Here is a 17,262-nt window from a genome sequence, read left to right as displayed (position 1 = left end):
AGGTTCTGGAGTCATTATTATTAAATTTAACAATTATTATAACTTATGGGGTTATTGTTAAATAATCAATTCAAATAACTTTTATTGTCACACAACCATATACACAAGTGCAATAGTGTGTGAAATTCTTGGGTGCAGTTCCGAGCAACATAGTAGTCGTGACAGTGATGAGACATATACCAATTTACAATAAACATCAGATTTACACAACACAATTTAAAATCTAATATACACATAATTACACATAACACAATTTACAAATAATAACATACAATGTACAGTATACAATACACATTATACAATAAAAATTGTATATATAGTATATATAAAATATACAGTAGGTTGTATTGTACTGTACTGACGTCAGTTGATAGTATGTTGCCAGTGTGTTGTTAAGAGAGAATATAATTTATGACAGAGATATAAGAGTAATAAAGTGCAGTGCTGATGTATTTTGATCGTGGGAGATCAAGAGTTCAAAAGTCTGATTGCTTGGGGGAAGAAGCTGTCATGTAGTCGGCTGGTGCGGGTCCTGACGCTGCGATACTGCCTGCCTGATGGTAGCAGTGAGAACAGCCCATGGCTCGGGTGGCTGGAGTCTCTGATGATCCTCTGAACTTTTTTCACACACCGCCTGGTATATATGTCCTGGAGGGAAGCTCACCTCCGATGATGTGTCTGGCAGTTTGCACCACCCTTTGCAGGGCTTTGCGGTTGTGGGCGGTGCTATTGCCGTACCAGGTGGAGATGCAGCCAGTCAGGATGCTCTCTACAGTGCTGGTGTAGAACCGTGTGAGGATGTGGCGGTTCATTCCAAACTTTCTCAGCCGTCTCAGGAAGAAGAGGCGCTGATGAGCCTTCTTCACAATGGCCTCAGTGTGGACCGACCCTGTGAGTTCCTCAGTGATGTGGACACCCAGGAACTTGAAGCTGCTGACTCTCTCCACCGGTGCTCCATTGATGATGATGGGGCTGTGATCTCTTTCTCTTCTCCTGAAGTCCACCACAAGTTCCTTTGTCTTACTGACGTTGAGGGAGAGGTTGTGCTTCTGACACCAGTGTGTCAGAGTGTGCACCTCCACTCTGTAGGCTGTTTCATCATTGTCAGTGATCAGACCTACCACCGTTGTATCATCAGCAAACTTAATGATGACATTGGAGCTGTGTGTTGCCACACAGTCATGTGTGTACAGGGAATACAGGAGTGGGCTGAGAACACAGCCCTGCGGGGCTCCAGTGTTGAGGGTCAGTGATGAGGAGATGTTGCTGCTCATTCTAAACACCTGGTGTCTGCTAGACAGGAAGTCCAGGATCCAGCTGCACAATGAGCTGTTTAAGCCAAGAGCCCGGAGTTTCTCATCAAGCTTGGAGGGCACTGTGGTGTTGAATGCTGAGCTGTTGTCTACAAACAACATTCTCACATAAGTGTTCTTTTTTTCCAGGTGGGAGAGAGCAGTGTGTATTGTAGATGCAATGGCATCATCAGTGGAGCGGTTGTTGCGGTAAGCAAACTTCAATGGGTCCAGTGATAGAGGCAGCACAGAGCAGATGTAATCTCTGATTAGTCTCTCAAAGCATTTGCTGATGATGGGGGTCAGAGCAACAGGACGCCAGTCATTTAAGCAAGTGATTTTCAATTGCTTTGGAACAGGCACAATGGTGGACGTTTTGACGCGTGGATGAAGCGGCCTGGAATGCCGTCTGGACCCGCGGCTTTGCGGATATTCACCCGTCAGAAGGATTGGGTTACATCCGCTACAGAGATGGAGAGTGAACTAACTTCTGTAGCTTCGGCCGCGAGAGCTCTCTCCCTCGAAACGAGCATAAAAAGTATTTAGCTTATCCGGGAGAGAGGCAACGGTGTTCACAGTGGAGTTTTTATTCCCTTTAAAGTCCATGATGATATTAATTCCCTGCCACATGCTTCTAGAATTGGTGGTGTAAAACTGTCCTTCAATCTTGTTCCTGTACTGACGTTTTGCTGTTTTTCGGAGGGCATAACTGGCTTGTTTATGCTCCTCTGCGTTCCCGGAATTAAAAGTGGAGGTCCGCGCATCAAGTGCCGTGCGAACATCACTGTTAATCCAAGGTTTCTGGTTCAGGTACATCCGTATTGTTTTGGTTGGAACAACATCCTCTACGCACTTTCTGATGAAACACATTACGCTATCAGCGTAAAGCTCGATGTCATCATCAGAGGTGGACCGGAACATCTCCCAGTCCACGTGATCAAAACAGTCTTGTAGCGTAGAGTCTGATTGGTCCGACCAGCACTGGATCGTTCTGAGGGTGCGTGCTTCCTGTTTCAGTTTCTGCCTGTAAGCGGGCAGAAGCAGAATGGAAGAGTGGTCCGATTTGCCAAATGGTGGGCGGGGGAGGGATTTGTAGCCATCCTGGAAGGGAGAGTAGCAATGGCCCAAAACCCGGTCCCCTCGTGTGTTAAAATGAATGTGTTGGTGGTATTTTGGTGCGACTGATTTGAGATTGGCTTTGTTAAAGTCCCCGGTCACAATGAAAGCGGCCTCAGGGTGTACAGTTCCTTGAGTGCCTGGTCTGTGTCGGCTTGTGGCGGGATGTACACAGCTGTGATAATGACCGCTGTGAATTCCCTTGGTAGCCAGAATGGTCGACACAGAAGCATGAGAAATTCAAGATCAGGAGAGCAGAAAGACTTGATAGAATGTACGTTCCTCTGATCACACCAGGATTTGTTGATCATAAAACATACACCACCACCTCTGCTTTTACCTGAGACGTCTTTCACTCTGTCCGCTCGGTGCACAGAGAACCCCACGGGTTCAATGGCTGAATCTGGAATCTCAGCAGACATCCAAGTTTCCATAAGGCAGATAATGCAGCAGTCCCTCGTCTCTCGTTGGAAAGAGATCCGTGCTCTCAGCTCGCAGAACTTGTTGTCCAGAGACTGAACATTTGCCAGTAGAATACTGGGTAGCGGGGGTCGATTTATGCAATGTCTTACTCTGATGAGAACGCCGGCTCTGTTTCCCCTTTTCCTTTTGCTTTTCCGCGGCCGGGCAGCCCAGACAAAGGGCTCCGCTGGTGTGTTTGTAAACAGCGGGTCGGCATTGAGGAATTTGAAGTCCGGTTTATGGTGTGTAATTGCAGAACCAATGTCCAAAAGTGTTTGTCTGTCATAGACAATAAGGCAGACAACATCCAAGACAAAAAACATAAGAATTGTAAACAAAACAAACAAAACACTACAATGTTGTGTCGGAGCTCGCAACGCAGCAGCCATACTCGGCGCCATCTTGAGTCCTTTTTTACTCAATAAAAAGTTTCCATGCATTAGATGTACAGTACATTTCAAACAACTTCTCAACATAATAGGCTAACTGAGTGGAATTCAGTCTGAATTCATAGTAATGCCATATATGACATCCCTTCAATTAAAATATACGCATCAATATAAGTATAGATTCATAGGCCTGGACAGTATATACACTCACCAGCCACTTTATTAGATACACCTATACATCTACTTATTCATGCGATTATCTAATCAGCCAATCATGTGGCAGCAGTGTAATGTATAAAATCATGCTGATATAGGTCAGGAGCTTCAGTTAATGTTCACATCAACCATCAGAATGGGGAAAAGTGTGATCTCAGTGATTTAAACTGTGGCATGATTTTTGGTGCCAGACAGGCTGGTTTGAATATTTCTGTAACTGCTGATCTCCTGGGATTTTCACACACAACGGTCTCTAGAGTGTAAAGAGAATTGTGCGAAAAACAAAAAACAGATCTGCGACAGATCTGTGGGCGAAAACGGCTTGTTGATTAAAGAGGTCAGAGGAGAATGGCCAGACTGGTCCGAGCTGACAGTAACCCAAATAAACTTTCATTAGAACAGATCAATCCAGAAAAGCATTTCTGAAAATACAACACGTTGAACATTGTGGCGGATGGGCTACAGCAGCAGAAGACCCTTCCGGGTACCATTACTGTCAGCTTAGAACAGGTTAAAACTGAGGCTGTAGTGGGCACATGCTCACCAAAACAGGACAGTAGATGATTGGAAAAACATCACCTGATCTGACAAATCTGGATTTCTGCTGAGGTACACAAATGGAAGGCCCACTACAGCCTCAGTTTTATGTTCTTAGCTGACAGAAGTGGAACCCAGTGTGGTCATCTGCAAGGATCGACATGTTGTGCATTCTGAGATGCTATTCTGCTCACTACATTTTCTAAAATATAAAAGACTCTCAATAATTATATACTGTATATATATTTATATAATATATCTTATTTAATTTTATTTGATGCTGAAGGATAAAGGAAGTCTTGCAGATTAAGCTTGTTGGGGAAACCAGCATCCTACAGTATGTTTGGGACCAGCATCCAAACGACAACATATGCTGGTGACCAGGGGTGTATTCCAGAAAGCAGGTTATGCGACATACCTGGGTAAGTTTACGGATAAGTTAACGGATAACCTCAGCTTTCGGTTCCAAAAAAGGAGGTAACTTTCAGGGTATGATAGTAGCCATAGCAACTTACTCTCTGAACATAACCTGCTCCAGAATAACTCTGTTCCAGAGTTAGTTTATTTCAGGTAGATGTTAGTATATTTCAGAGGCTGTCAGCGCATGCGTGCCCTTTTAATAGTGGCACAGTAGGCGAGAAAGTTCAGATTACGCACAATATTATACTTTTAAAGCAATATTACGGTAAACTGCAATCTTTACCTCACAAATCTTCTTTACTCCGGCATTTCCAGTCTCACACCGCAGATTTGCATTCAAAAGTGAACACGTGTGTACATTGTGCTTTAACTTTTAATGGGAAGGTTTTAATACTGTATATTTTAATGCAGAACATGTTGGAAAGTCCCCCTCACTCTTCACTGTGAAGACAGGGCTTTATGTATTTATATTTAGCCCTTCTAATAAATCATTTTTATTCTATAAATTTCATTTAATAAAATTATTATAGCACCCACATTCTACAGTTCCTTCAGTCATTGAATACATTATGTAATACAATTTTTGTTCCTGGGTAGTAAGTGTTATTTCCTAATTGCTTATGCCTCAAAAGTATAGAAAATGGCTATTATTCCCCACAAACTTGACTTTTGTGACCAGGACAGTGATATTTTGAAATGTACCTGTACTGTACATGGTCCATCTCTTAATTACATTTTTGTTCTGCATTTCAATAGGGACCTTTTACAGCTTCCTATTAACAAGGAAGATATGAGTTACTTTTCCCTAATGCTGAGATAATGAACATCTATAATGTATAGTCAGACACATGATCTTCAATTAAAACAACATAATTTAATTCCATACCAAGTTGCTGGAGGCAGATGGACCCTACTGTATACATGACAACACAACATGACAAGTTTTATTGCCAAATCAAATGAGAAAAGAACACAATGGACATGTAACTCATATCATTGTCCACCTCTGTTACAGCAGATCTTCATCTTATAATGCACATGAATAATCATGTGCGGCCTACTAAAAACATTACATTAAATCAATGGAAAATGATGAGAACTGTGGGAGATCCTACAATTGAAAGAGGGTCTATTAATACAATGACACCATCAGTAACTGTGGGAAATTAAAGGTGATATGATTTTAAGTTTTTAGAAACCCCCACTGGATACATCAAATGGTATTAAAATAAAGGAAATACATTCAGTTCACATGTCAGTAAAATAAAATTAGCATGCACATATCATGGTAAATACCATTAAAATTAATCTGAAAATAAAATATATATATAAAACCTACTGTATAGCCTATTATCTTAATTTTAATAGAATATGAATGTTAATACTTATAATGAAGTTCAGTGCAAACAAATTATGTAACGGTCGACCTATTAAACATTAATGTAGTTGAGAGAGGTCTAATATTAATGTTGAATTAAGCTTTTATATATACGGTAGAACTTTATATTTTTATTAATTTAAAAATTCACGTAATGATTCAGTATAATTTCTGTCAAGCAAACTCTCAGTCCTAAACCAATGTAGCTGCTATCGCTATTACGAGTGAAGATGAAGTAATGCTCGTTTGCAGTCATTAAAACTTCATGTTCTGCTTCACTGAAATATGGCGCGCCTTTTCTTCTTAGCGTCTGTTTCCATTGTGACTCGTGGATTCGGCGATCTGCTGAGAATGCCTTTCTGAGTTCACCGTGAACGTGCACAAACTCTGAGTTCCAAACCCTTGGTTGAGTGAACTAACCCCACGCAGGTGTTCTGGAACCAACATACCCGGAGTAAGCAAGGAATGGGTTAATCAATCAGTTCAGGGTATATGTGATGGTAAGTTAACCCTGCTTTCTGGAATACACCCCAGGCAGCATTGCTGGTGTTTTGAACCGGGATGTAATAAACAGAGAGGGAGTGAGGCCAGAGAAGGGAGGAATAGGGAAGAGAGATAGAAATCGAGGGCAAGGAGGGAGTAGACACAGCAGGATTGATGGGAAATGAAAGATTAGGGGTCAAATTTAGAGAACATGCCAGGTCCTGGAACCTTTGCCCTGATTTTCCTCAAAGAAAAGAATATACTTAAGCCAAATTCTGTGCTGCATTTGCTCATTGACAAGACAGGAGATAAGTACATTTCAAGTGTTTAAAAATAAAAGAGATTTATATACTGCAACTATTTATGGAACTTATGGTCTAGTCACACATCTCCATTACAGAGGCGATGGTGGAATGACACTGGAGAAATATGGAGAATTTCACTTAAAAGGATAGCTCACCCAAAAATGCTAATTTTGTTGTCCTTTACTCACCCTCATGTCTTTCCAAACCCTCATGACTTTCTATTTTGCTTGGAACACAAATGGAGATGTTAGGCAGAATACCTCAGTCGCCATTTACTTTCATAGAATGAAAAAAAAGATGCAATTAAAAGTGAATGGTGACTGAGATTGAACCTTCTGCCTAATGCCCATTTTGCCTTTGTGTTCCACGGAAGACCAAAAGTCATACAGGTTTGGAAGAACAAGTAGGCGAGTAAATGATGACAAGTTTCCCTATTTGAGTGAACTTCCCCAAAATTCTGTTATCATTTCCTCACCTTCATGTCCTTACAAAGACATATTTAGTCATTCATAGCTCCTTTTTGGAGCTTGACAGCCAAGGTGACTATGAAATATCTTGAAAGATTCTTTAAAAAGAGAATATGGGTTTGAAATCACATGTGGTGAGAAAATAATAACATAATTTCATTTTTGGTTGAACTGTTCTTTGAAGCTTAAGATCTGTCACTATTCCATGGTAAGATTTTTAATTCATCTCATAGTTGCCACTACATTCACTCGAAAGCTAGTAAATTGATTTAAATTGGCTCTTGTAAATACCAAGCATCTGTCTGTCACTCCAATCATTTGTAGTAGCAGTGTATGGGTGGCCTTCAAACAAATCGGTAATTAATTGTTAGTCTAGGTGGGGATTGATTTATTGATTCATTTTCTTTTTCTCGGGCAGCTTACATGCCAGCCTCTGCTGAGACGAGCGTTGTAAAATGTTTATTTTATGTCTGGTCTGTTATTTGTCTCACTGAATGAATCTTCTTCCATCAAAGGACACAAGGTAAAGAAGACCTGATTTCATTTGTGCCTAAAATCTACATTTCATATATTTATTTCATATACAGTATGTTTATAATCCATGGCCAATATTTTAGTAAAATAGTATTTTAGTGAATAAATTATAGGTGACGCCTGTATTTTTTCAAAGGAACAATTCTTTCTCCTATTCCAGCTTAACCTTCCTGTTCTGTATGTAATAAAAATTGTTTCACTCATCTGTGCATTACACGACTAAGTGACTTATAAAATACTAACAAAAAATAAAATAAATTGGAGTTGATTCGATAAGTCTAAGTGGTCGTTAAAAAAAAAAAAAAAAAAATGACATCTTTGCAGTTCGCAGTCAGAATTGACCAACCATTGGAAATAAATGGACAGAGCAGTTTTTTTTATTATTTGTCAAGTTCAATAAAAAATCACCCACAATCAAGGGCGTAGATTCCAGGGGGGATAATCAAAACAAGCAAGTACAACCCCCCAGTTGTGAGAAACCAGAGCAATATTAGTCAAACCAATCATATCATTTTGCAGCAGGACTATCTGTTTTTGTCCAACCAATTGAAGATGCGGGGAGTGTTCTGGAAACCTGTTTGAAAAAAAGTCATGGTGACACTAGTGATGCAGAAACTTTGTCTTAAAAGTGCAAAGTCATTTCTGTCAAATTGTGGTTGCATCTGGATTTTTTCTTATCTTCTGCTACACCGCTTTTAATACCCATGAAAGCTCCAAAAGAAATCCAAACCAAACCACGTTTATAGGTATTAAAATATATCTTGTAAACATCTTGTACCTGGCACTCCTACACACAAGAGAGCGCTGTAGTAGATGACAGGGATGTAAGCCAGCACACACTCTGACCTCTCCTCAGTGCTCCATTCATCTTCCTGTTGGCTGGGCGCTGTGCCATTGTGCCAGTCAATCATGGCCTCTGAGTTCCTCTTTTGACAGGAAAGAGAACAGGAAATCAATTTTTAATGTTCAAATATGACTTAAAACCTATGTCACACCGAACAGTAACTGAAATCAAGGTAAAATAATGCCGTTCTGTTTGTTTAGCGCATCAACAATGCACACACACAAAGAAAAGAATATACTTAAGCCAAATTCAGTGCTGCATTTGCTCATTGACAAGACAGGAGATAAGTACATTTAAAGTGTTGAAAAATAAAAGACATTTATATACTGTAACTATTTATGGAGCTTATGGTCTAGTCACACGTCTCCATTACAGAGGCGATGGTGGAATGACACTGGAGAAATATGGAGAATTTCACTTAAAGGGATAGTTCACCCAAAAATGCTAATTTTTGTTGTCCATCTATCACCCTGCTTTCTAGACATCAGCATTCAGCATTAAAAAACCCATATAGGGGGGCCTGGGTAGCTCAGTGGTAAAAGATGCTGGCTACCACCCCTGGAGTTCGCTAGTTCACTAGTTTGAATCCCAGGGCGTGCTGAGTGACTCCAGCCAGGTCTCCTAAGCAACCAGATTGGCCCGGTTGCTAGGGTGGGTAGAGTCACATGGGGTAACCTCCTCGTGGTCGCTATAATATGGTTCATTCTCGGTGGGGCGCGTGGTGAGTTGAGCACGGATGCCGTGGTGGATGGTGTGAAGCCTCCACACGCTCTATGTCACCATGGAAACACGCTCAACAAGCCACGTGATAAGATGTGCGGGTTGATGGTCTCAGATGCGGAGGCAACTGGGATTCATCCTCCGCCACCCCGATTGAGGCGAATCACTACGCCACCACAAGGACTTAAAAGCGCACTGGGAATTGGGCATTCCAAATTGGGTGAAAAAGGGGAAAAATCCAAAATAAACAACAACAAAAAAAACATATAGGCCGAGAATTAACTGATCCATATTCAGCCCAAACATGACAAACTACTGTATTCTGCTGCTGTGTGAATTCAGCCCAAGTGCAGTATGAAGAACGGAAGTTGTAATATTTTTAGCATTGATTTTTTACTATGCTATGGTCATCTAACAATGTCATTGTGTTAATGACAGAGGCAGGTAAACAACAGATTAGAACAGATGGAAAGAGATCAAAAACACTCTGTCATGCATCCTCTCCTGTTAACTCTTATCTCTTCACTCTCTACCTTTATTTCTGTGTTTAATCTTGATGCCACCTCTGCTGACCATAACTGGTCACCCCTGCCAAACATGTTTATTTGCTTTCAACAGCTGACCCAGTGTAGAAAGCAGAAATTATTTCTTTGTTCCGTATGTTTCCTTTAAGTTCATGACATCATTTGGTTTTATGAACATCTTCTCTTGCTAATGTGTTTTGGAGTTACTTGGAGTTTTTTTTTTTAATACAGTATAAAAAAACATTTAATCGTACATTTTGGATTTGTAGTATGCATTTGTTGTTTGTGACCACAACAGAGTGTTCTGGAGCCATCGAAACTGAACTGCTATATTTGAAAGCCATTCATTCTTGCCTCCTGGCAAACAGACAATATAAGAGAGTTTATGTTGTGGAACATGATTGCCTGCAATGATGGGCTGCTTCATCGACTATCTTGCTTAGGTGGACAAAATCACACTCTGGGTGAGAACTGGAAAAGAGGAATGATTGAGAAAAGAGGAATGATTGATCTGTCGTCACCTTATAATTACTTAATCTGTCTTTGCCTTACTGGGGAGTTCTGTGGGGAACACAGGCAGAGAGCAATTCTGAAGCACTTCTTTTCTCATTTTTGCAAGTTTATTTGTGTGTAATTATTGGACTTATCATTATCATTTTTTTTAAACAAGGAAAAAAAATGTTTTTAGGGAAAATCCACATTGTTTCATTAAATGACAGACAAAACATTGACGTTATTGTATTGCTGGTGATTCTAATATTATTTAGCACTTATGAAAATAAAACATCAACTGTACATAAATAGCACATGTACAGGGTAAAAAGTAGGGCTTCTGTTTCAGTTTTTTTTTCCACCGCAGGAAGTCAAATTAATTATCTCATAACTTATTTTCTTTTCTTTTTTGTAATAAGTCCATTTTTTTTCTTGTGATAAACATTAATTAAACATAACAAATAGGTAAATAAAATGTCAAATTAAATGTTAAAAAAATTATGAAAATATAAATATATACATTTTGAAACTGCTTTTCATGTCATATTTTATCGCAGATAAACAAAATAAGACAATTGTGTTTTAAAAGTTAACAACACAGTAGTTTGAGGAATTGTACATTTATTGCTTAAAAAAAAAAAAAAAAAAAAAAAAAAAATATGGGACACCAATTAGTACCCTATTTGTGGAAAGTGCCAAAAAAATCTCGAAAGCTGTTTGTCTTTCCCTTTTTTCACCCAATTTGGAATGCCCAATTCCCAATGCGCTGATAGTGATTCGCCTCAATCTGGGTGGCGGAGGACGAATCTCAGTTGCCTCCGCGTCTGAGACCGCCAACCCGCACGGAGACATAGCGCGTGTGGAGGCTTCACTCCATCCACCGCGGCATCCATGCTCAACTCACCACGCGCCCCAGTGAGAACGAACCACATTATAGCGACCACGAGCATGTTACCCCATGTGACTCTATCCTCCCTAGCAACCGGGCCAACTGGTTGCTTAGGAGACCTTGCTGGAGTCACTCAGCACGCCCTGGGATTCGAACTAGCGAGCTAGCGAACTCCAGGGGTGGTAGCCAGCGTCTTTTACCACTGCAAGAAGCATCTTTAAAAATGTTCACTTCCAGTGGAGCATAATCCCATTACCACAGACTGTTTATTAACCGTGGTAATAAATGTTGTAATGAGACTTTTATGACTCTTTGCGACTTAGAGTATCGCTCTACTCTACTGCAGTTTTGAAACAGAAGTTGTAGTGGATGATAAAAGATGAATCTTTAACAACAGGTGAATGTGTGCTGGGCTACAGAAGAGAGGCTATTCCTGAAAGGCTTTAAGTACTTTACTACTACTGATGTTGTTTCCCCTCTGAAAACATCTCTGTCTAAGATCGCTCATTTAGGAGATCCACAATGGGGTGGAGCTTGTGTCTGTGTGTATAGAGGTCTTTGTGAGTGTGTGTTTATGTCTATGTGCCACTTGTTTTTTTAATCTTAGCAGAATGTTTGAGGAATACAATTCTGCCTTTAAACACTGTACTGACTTATAATGAGAAATTCCAATTTCCTCTCTTCATACCAGGAGGCTGATTTTTAGTGGTTTCAGGAAAGTGATAAAATCCAATCAATGTGTATATGTTCTCCAGGGGTATAGATCTTTCAAAAGGCAACTTGTTCCCATGCATTAGACATGCCTGTTGTACAAAAGCCTTTAATATACCCATATTTCCAGGGGGAAATCTTTTGTGGATTTTATTTGCCTTTTCAGTGGCAAATGTAGGAAATTACAAAGTTCCCATCCACAGGCTAAATCAGGGTTTTAAAAAGATTCTTGTGGTATAACTCATACAAGCTGTTTAAGCTCAAAGCATGGCATTTCAGCTTATAGCATGTCCTGAACTACTACATGAATACCAGTCAGCAATGTTTTACATTACTGTCCTAGTTCAAATGTGTTGCCCAGAGCCTAAGGGTACCCATGCAAGTGGTCTACGGCTGTTTATACAGAGAATCAGCACCTTGAGATTTAAAGCACAAGAATGGCTAGTGAGACAGGATGTTTTCGCTTATTGATGCACTATGGCTCTGTTTAAACAATCTAGTGGGAAATCACCCCATGCTGTAGTAGAGATTTGCATGTATCGTTAATGCCCAACTGTACACTCTTAGTGCAGTAAAACATCTATGCTTTCGCTATTGATAACAGGAACATCAGCTGGTTTGATTGTGTGGTCTGTTTTATATAGCCATGTAGCCTCACAATACATGCCCTGTGTGTGATACAAAATTGTAAAACTGATAATTTACATTTTCTGAATAAAACGTGAGTGGTGCTTGCACTTGCTCAGGGTGATGTAGGTGGTTTCCAGGATGTTGCTAACCTATGCAGTTATTAAAGTGTTCTTAGTGGTTGATAGTGTGTTGCTGTGAAGTTGCTAGAGTGTTCTAGGAGGTTGCTAGGGTGTTTTGCGTGGATGCTAGTGTGTTCTGGATTGAAAAAGCCCTTCCACAAGTCTCTACATTAGAAATGTCTGGGGTTGATGCTTCAATGTAAATCAATGGGATTTTCTCACCCATTTTATTGTCCATCACACAAAAATTCAATCTCACATCTCTTCTCAACAAGCACGATTGTGCATTCATGTCCATTGCACAAACAAGTTATGCAAGCACCACAAATGACTGGTGTTGTTAAAACCAAAAATGGCCATTGTTTTGCAGTTAGGGATGTAGAGTGTCATTGTGTAGTGTTTCAGCTCCCTCTCCCTTTTGCTCTAATGACCACTCTCAATTATTGATATTGGGCCGGTTAACCTGAGACAATATTATATGCTCAAGGACAACGGTATAGCAATACATATCAGGACACACAGAGGAAAGAGTGTCCATTTACTTGTTTTCTAAAAAGAGGGAATTAAGATGCAAAGGAGAGAGAAGTGGAGGAACAGACTGTTTATGATTCTTCAGTCCCTCGATAACATAAATAGCTGAAAAACAATGGCTGAAATTTCCCAAAATGTTACCACAGCCTTTTAGAACACAAGAGTAATGATTTTCTTGACTTCCAGAGCTGACCTCTGGATTTCCTGTAGTTCATGGGGCAAACATTAAGATGATATAATGCAGAGGACAGACACACAATGTCAAGTAAATGACTTATGTTCAGAATGATTACACTAGTTAACTGCGATATTAAAAGTTTGTCAGAGGGTATAAATAATGATGGACAGAGTTCATTCTACCAGTGTCAGAGTACAGTAGTTGACATAAAATACTTTTGGGAAATTAACGTCATGAGGTGTGACTAAACTGAATATTTGTTCTTTTAAAAATGTATTTGTCTCACTGCAGGACCAAAAAGAAAAGCTCATGGTTATGTAATACATCAAATATCCATAAATAAAACGAAGAAAAACTCTCTAAATAAATTTTCACCCTTTAAACTAAAATAATCTGGAAGCATTTTTGCATATTACAGTCCCAATGGTTTTAAGGGGTATAAAATGACAAGATGAAATTAGTAATTCTATTAAATATAAAACGAAATATGGATTAAAAATAACAATTATTAAATTCAAGATCAAAAGACAAGGACATAAACGTAAAAATAATATATATATATATATACACTACCGGTCAAAAGTTTTGAAACACTTGACTGAAATGTTTCTCATGATCTTAAAAATCTTTTGATCTGAAGGCGTATGCTTAAATGTTTGAAATTAGATTTGTAGACAAAAATATAATTGTGCCACCATATAAATTAATTTAATTGTAAAACTAACATTTAATAAAAATAAAAAAAAAGGTTTTGAAATGGATGACTTGGACCAAATAATAAAGAAAAGCAGCCAAAAAGTGCCCAACATAGATGGGAACTCCTTCAATACTGTTTAAAAAGCATCCCAGGGTGATACCTCAAGACGTTGGTTAAGAAAATGTCAAGAGTACATGTCTGCAAATTCTAGGCAAAGGGTGACTACTTTGAAGATGCTAAAATATAACACAGTTTTGATTTATTTTGGATTTTGTTTAGTCACAACATAATTCCCATAGTTCATTTATGTTATTCCATTGTTTTGATGACTTACTATTATTCTAAAATGTGTAGAAAAAAAAAATTATAATAAAGAATAAGTGTTTCAAAACTTTTGATCGGTAGTGTATTTATAATATTCATGATTTATCAAGGTAAAATGTAAAGATGAAAGAGGTTTCCTTACCCTCACAGATCGCTGCAGGTCCCCATCCGTGGACCCAAACCCCTGATCCAGCAGTCCTAACAACTGATGCCCAACCACAGAGCCCTTGAGCAGGTAAGGGTGGAAGAGTAGAGGTCTTTGAATAACAGAAACATCACTGCAACAGGCAAGTGGGTTCACGAGTAGGTTATGGAAGGAGTTAAAGTGAGAGGAGAGAGAGAGAGAGAGAGAGAGAGAGAGAGAGAGAGAGAGAGAGACAGAGGGAGGGAGGGAGGGGTGAAGCAAAGAGAGAGAATGATTTCCATAGGGAGGATTTTGGTAAATGAGTTAAGCATAGAGAGAGAAGGTGAGAGAAACTGAGGGATATGGAGGTGTATCTTCCATTGGGAGGTCAGTATAGTGCAAAGACACATGAGGAAAGGGGTGTATAGTTTCACACAGCAAGGCAGACCCAGGGGACCTCTTCTCTGCTACGTGTTCTCCATGGAGCTCTTCATTCTGGCGGTGATCTAAAACTAAAATGAGTTTAAACCTTAATATAGCCTCTATGTTCCTTTCTGAGCTTAAACCATTACAACCAGTACATAGATTTCTACATTTCCTGTTGAAAATGTGAGTGGTGCTTCCATGTGCAAAACCTTTTATGGGTGGTCGCTAGGGTGTTACTATGTGGTTGCTAAGGTTTTCTGAATGTTCTTTAGTGTGTTGCTATGTCATTGCTACAGGGTTGTTGCCTACTGGCCTAAGTCAAATAATCCATCCCAGATATGGCTCAGGTCGAGTCTTCAGTGTATGTTTATGGGATTTTGAATCACTTTTATCATCTGCATAAGTCCAACCGATTAGAAATGAAATATTACACCTTTCATCAATAAGTTGCACATTTTTAAGTATTATTGATCTCTATAGAACAAACAGCGCAGGATGAGTAACATGCTGTGGCAAAATTATTGCAGAAATAAATGACTCTTTACAGGGATTGTGGCAGAGTTAAAATGTCGGATGTTGGCGAAGTAACCACGTCATTTTGTGGTGCTTCGATGACACTTTCAGCTCACATGTCGACTCACATGCTCTTCATGACTCGTACCCCACTCCTTTGCAGTACAACACCATGCAATTTGATAGTAGTTGAACAAGCTTATAAATGTTGTTGGTTATGTAATGTGAACATTAAAATGTATTTTCTTACAAGTTATGCACTATAGTAAAAGTTTTTAGATGTCATAAATTAGCATTGTGTGAGGAACAGAGCAAAAAGTGTTTAATAACTGATAATCTGCACTTTTACAGGTGATTTGTGCATGTTAAAGTGAACAAAAGTCATTGTTGTTTTAGCGCCTCACTGTATATTTCACCAGGAAAGTGCCGCAATACATACAATGATTATGCAAAATTGTATAGTAATGGGATTCCATGAGACCAGGCTGAATTTAGTCAAATCAAGTCATTTTTATTTGTACGGTGCTTTTCACAATACACATCGTTTCAAAGAAGCTTTATAGAAAATCATACTGTAATGTCTGTAAAGTGTTCAATGTCTTAAAGTCCCCAGAGAACATCTTTACTGAAAAACTTGCCTGAATGTTTTTGTCTTTAAGCCCCCCAATGAGCAAGTCAAAGATGACTGTGGCAAGGAATGAAAACTTCAATTGCTGGCAAAACAAGTACTGTCTTAGTTAGCCATGTGTAATACAAATGTGTAAAGTGTGTTTAGGGGTTGTTCAAGTATGAGCAATATTGTTATGCGTAAGGCAAGTCTCATTAATTATAAAAATGCTGTTGTGTCTCATGTATTCAGATAGAAGACAAAGGCAGACCTAACACAGTCGTAAAACCTAACTCAGCCCCCACATACCAAGTCGTAAATCTTACTGATAAAAATCGCGGCAAAATCAAACAAAGGGAGTCCAAAACAGACTACAAATCCCATGAAGCCTTGCTCACTAAAGGATCGAACTCTCAACTCCTATTGGATGAGGCACACAACAGAACGTCCCTCAACCATGACATCATCAGGAGTAGAAATACCTCTGAAATGCTTCCGGGATTTGCTTCCAGCAACTTTGTTCGCCGTGTATAGACGTAGCTCATCGCTGCTCTCAGGTGCAACCTCGTCGCACAAAGAAGTAACGTCCGACTTGAAACTGTGGCCATACAATCTCCATCTCGCTGGACGAGTTGAGATTACTCTGTGTTCAACTGAACACTCTAACGGATCCGAAGGAGACCGCCGAGCAATCCGCATCTTCATCCGTTTGCCTGCAGAAGTGAAATGATTAAAGATTTCTCTTCCATCTTCAATCAAGTCGACATTTCTGATTTCTCTGCCAGCCCGCCGAGAATCAGCAGCCGTACGCCCGCCGACAGAGCGAGGAACCGAGTCCGAGTTAAAGGATGGATGAACACACATTCTACATCCTCATGCGATTCAAGTAAGAGGTTTACATCTGGGCAGAGATAGAATATTATAGTGTGTTATTCTTGTGTTTCAAGGTTTTTGCTTGTACAGTTTACAGACCGCCATGTCAGCTCATTATTAATACTCAGGGTATCATGAATTTGATTTGCTGTATTGTGGTCCAACCAAATTGGACTGTTGTACATTTTCGCCATCATGGGTGAGACCGGCAAACTGAGTTTATCCATTAAAGAATCAAAGAACGCGGGACTGTTTACGAGCTGTCCAACGCATCTCTGAGTGATAAACTAACAGCTGCTTTCTCTCCCACAATCGCGAAATCGGCTTTGGGGCCTTCACTTAATTCTCTCTCTCTCTCTCTCTCGTACTAACCACACACACACACACACACACACACGCACGCACACGACCCCACACAAACATTCTGGCACACATTTTTGGCTCGTAGATAGCTTCGTGCT

General features: G+C 39.7%; 2 protein-coding genes across 2 annotated transcripts in view; both read right to left on the bottom strand.

The window, feature by feature from the left end:
* The window catches only part of LOC127426944 (G-protein coupled receptor family C group 5 member C-like), a 46,035-nt gene extending 37,556 nt beyond the window's left edge, over positions 1-8,479 (bottom strand). The window contains exon 1 of the mRNA XM_051674161.1: positions 8,378-8,479. The gene's annotated coding sequence lies outside the window, so the exon portion shown is untranslated. The remainder of the gene's footprint in view (positions 1-8,377) is intronic.
* The window catches only part of LOC127426953 (probable G-protein coupled receptor 142), a 21,571-nt gene extending 6,993 nt beyond the window's left edge, over positions 1-14,578 (bottom strand). The window contains exons 1-2 of the mRNA XM_051674175.1: positions 14,401-14,578; positions 8,378-8,525 (exon numbers count right to left, since the gene is read on the bottom strand). Of these exons, the coding sequence (XP_051530135.1) occupies positions 8,378-8,510 (133 nt within the window). The 5' untranslated portion in view covers positions 8,511-8,525; positions 14,401-14,578. The remainder of the gene's footprint in view (positions 1-8,377; positions 8,526-14,400) is intronic.
* Positions 14,579-17,262: the final 2,684 nt, after the last annotated feature.

Source organism: Myxocyprinus asiaticus, chromosome 36 (assembly GCF_019703515.2).
Source record: "Myxocyprinus asiaticus isolate MX2 ecotype Aquarium Trade chromosome 36, UBuf_Myxa_2, whole genome shotgun sequence".
NCBI lineage: Eukaryota > Metazoa > Chordata > Actinopteri > Cypriniformes > Catostomidae > Myxocyprinus > Myxocyprinus asiaticus.
Note: the sequence above shows the minus strand (reverse complement) of the source record. Positions and strands in the feature narration are given on the sequence as shown.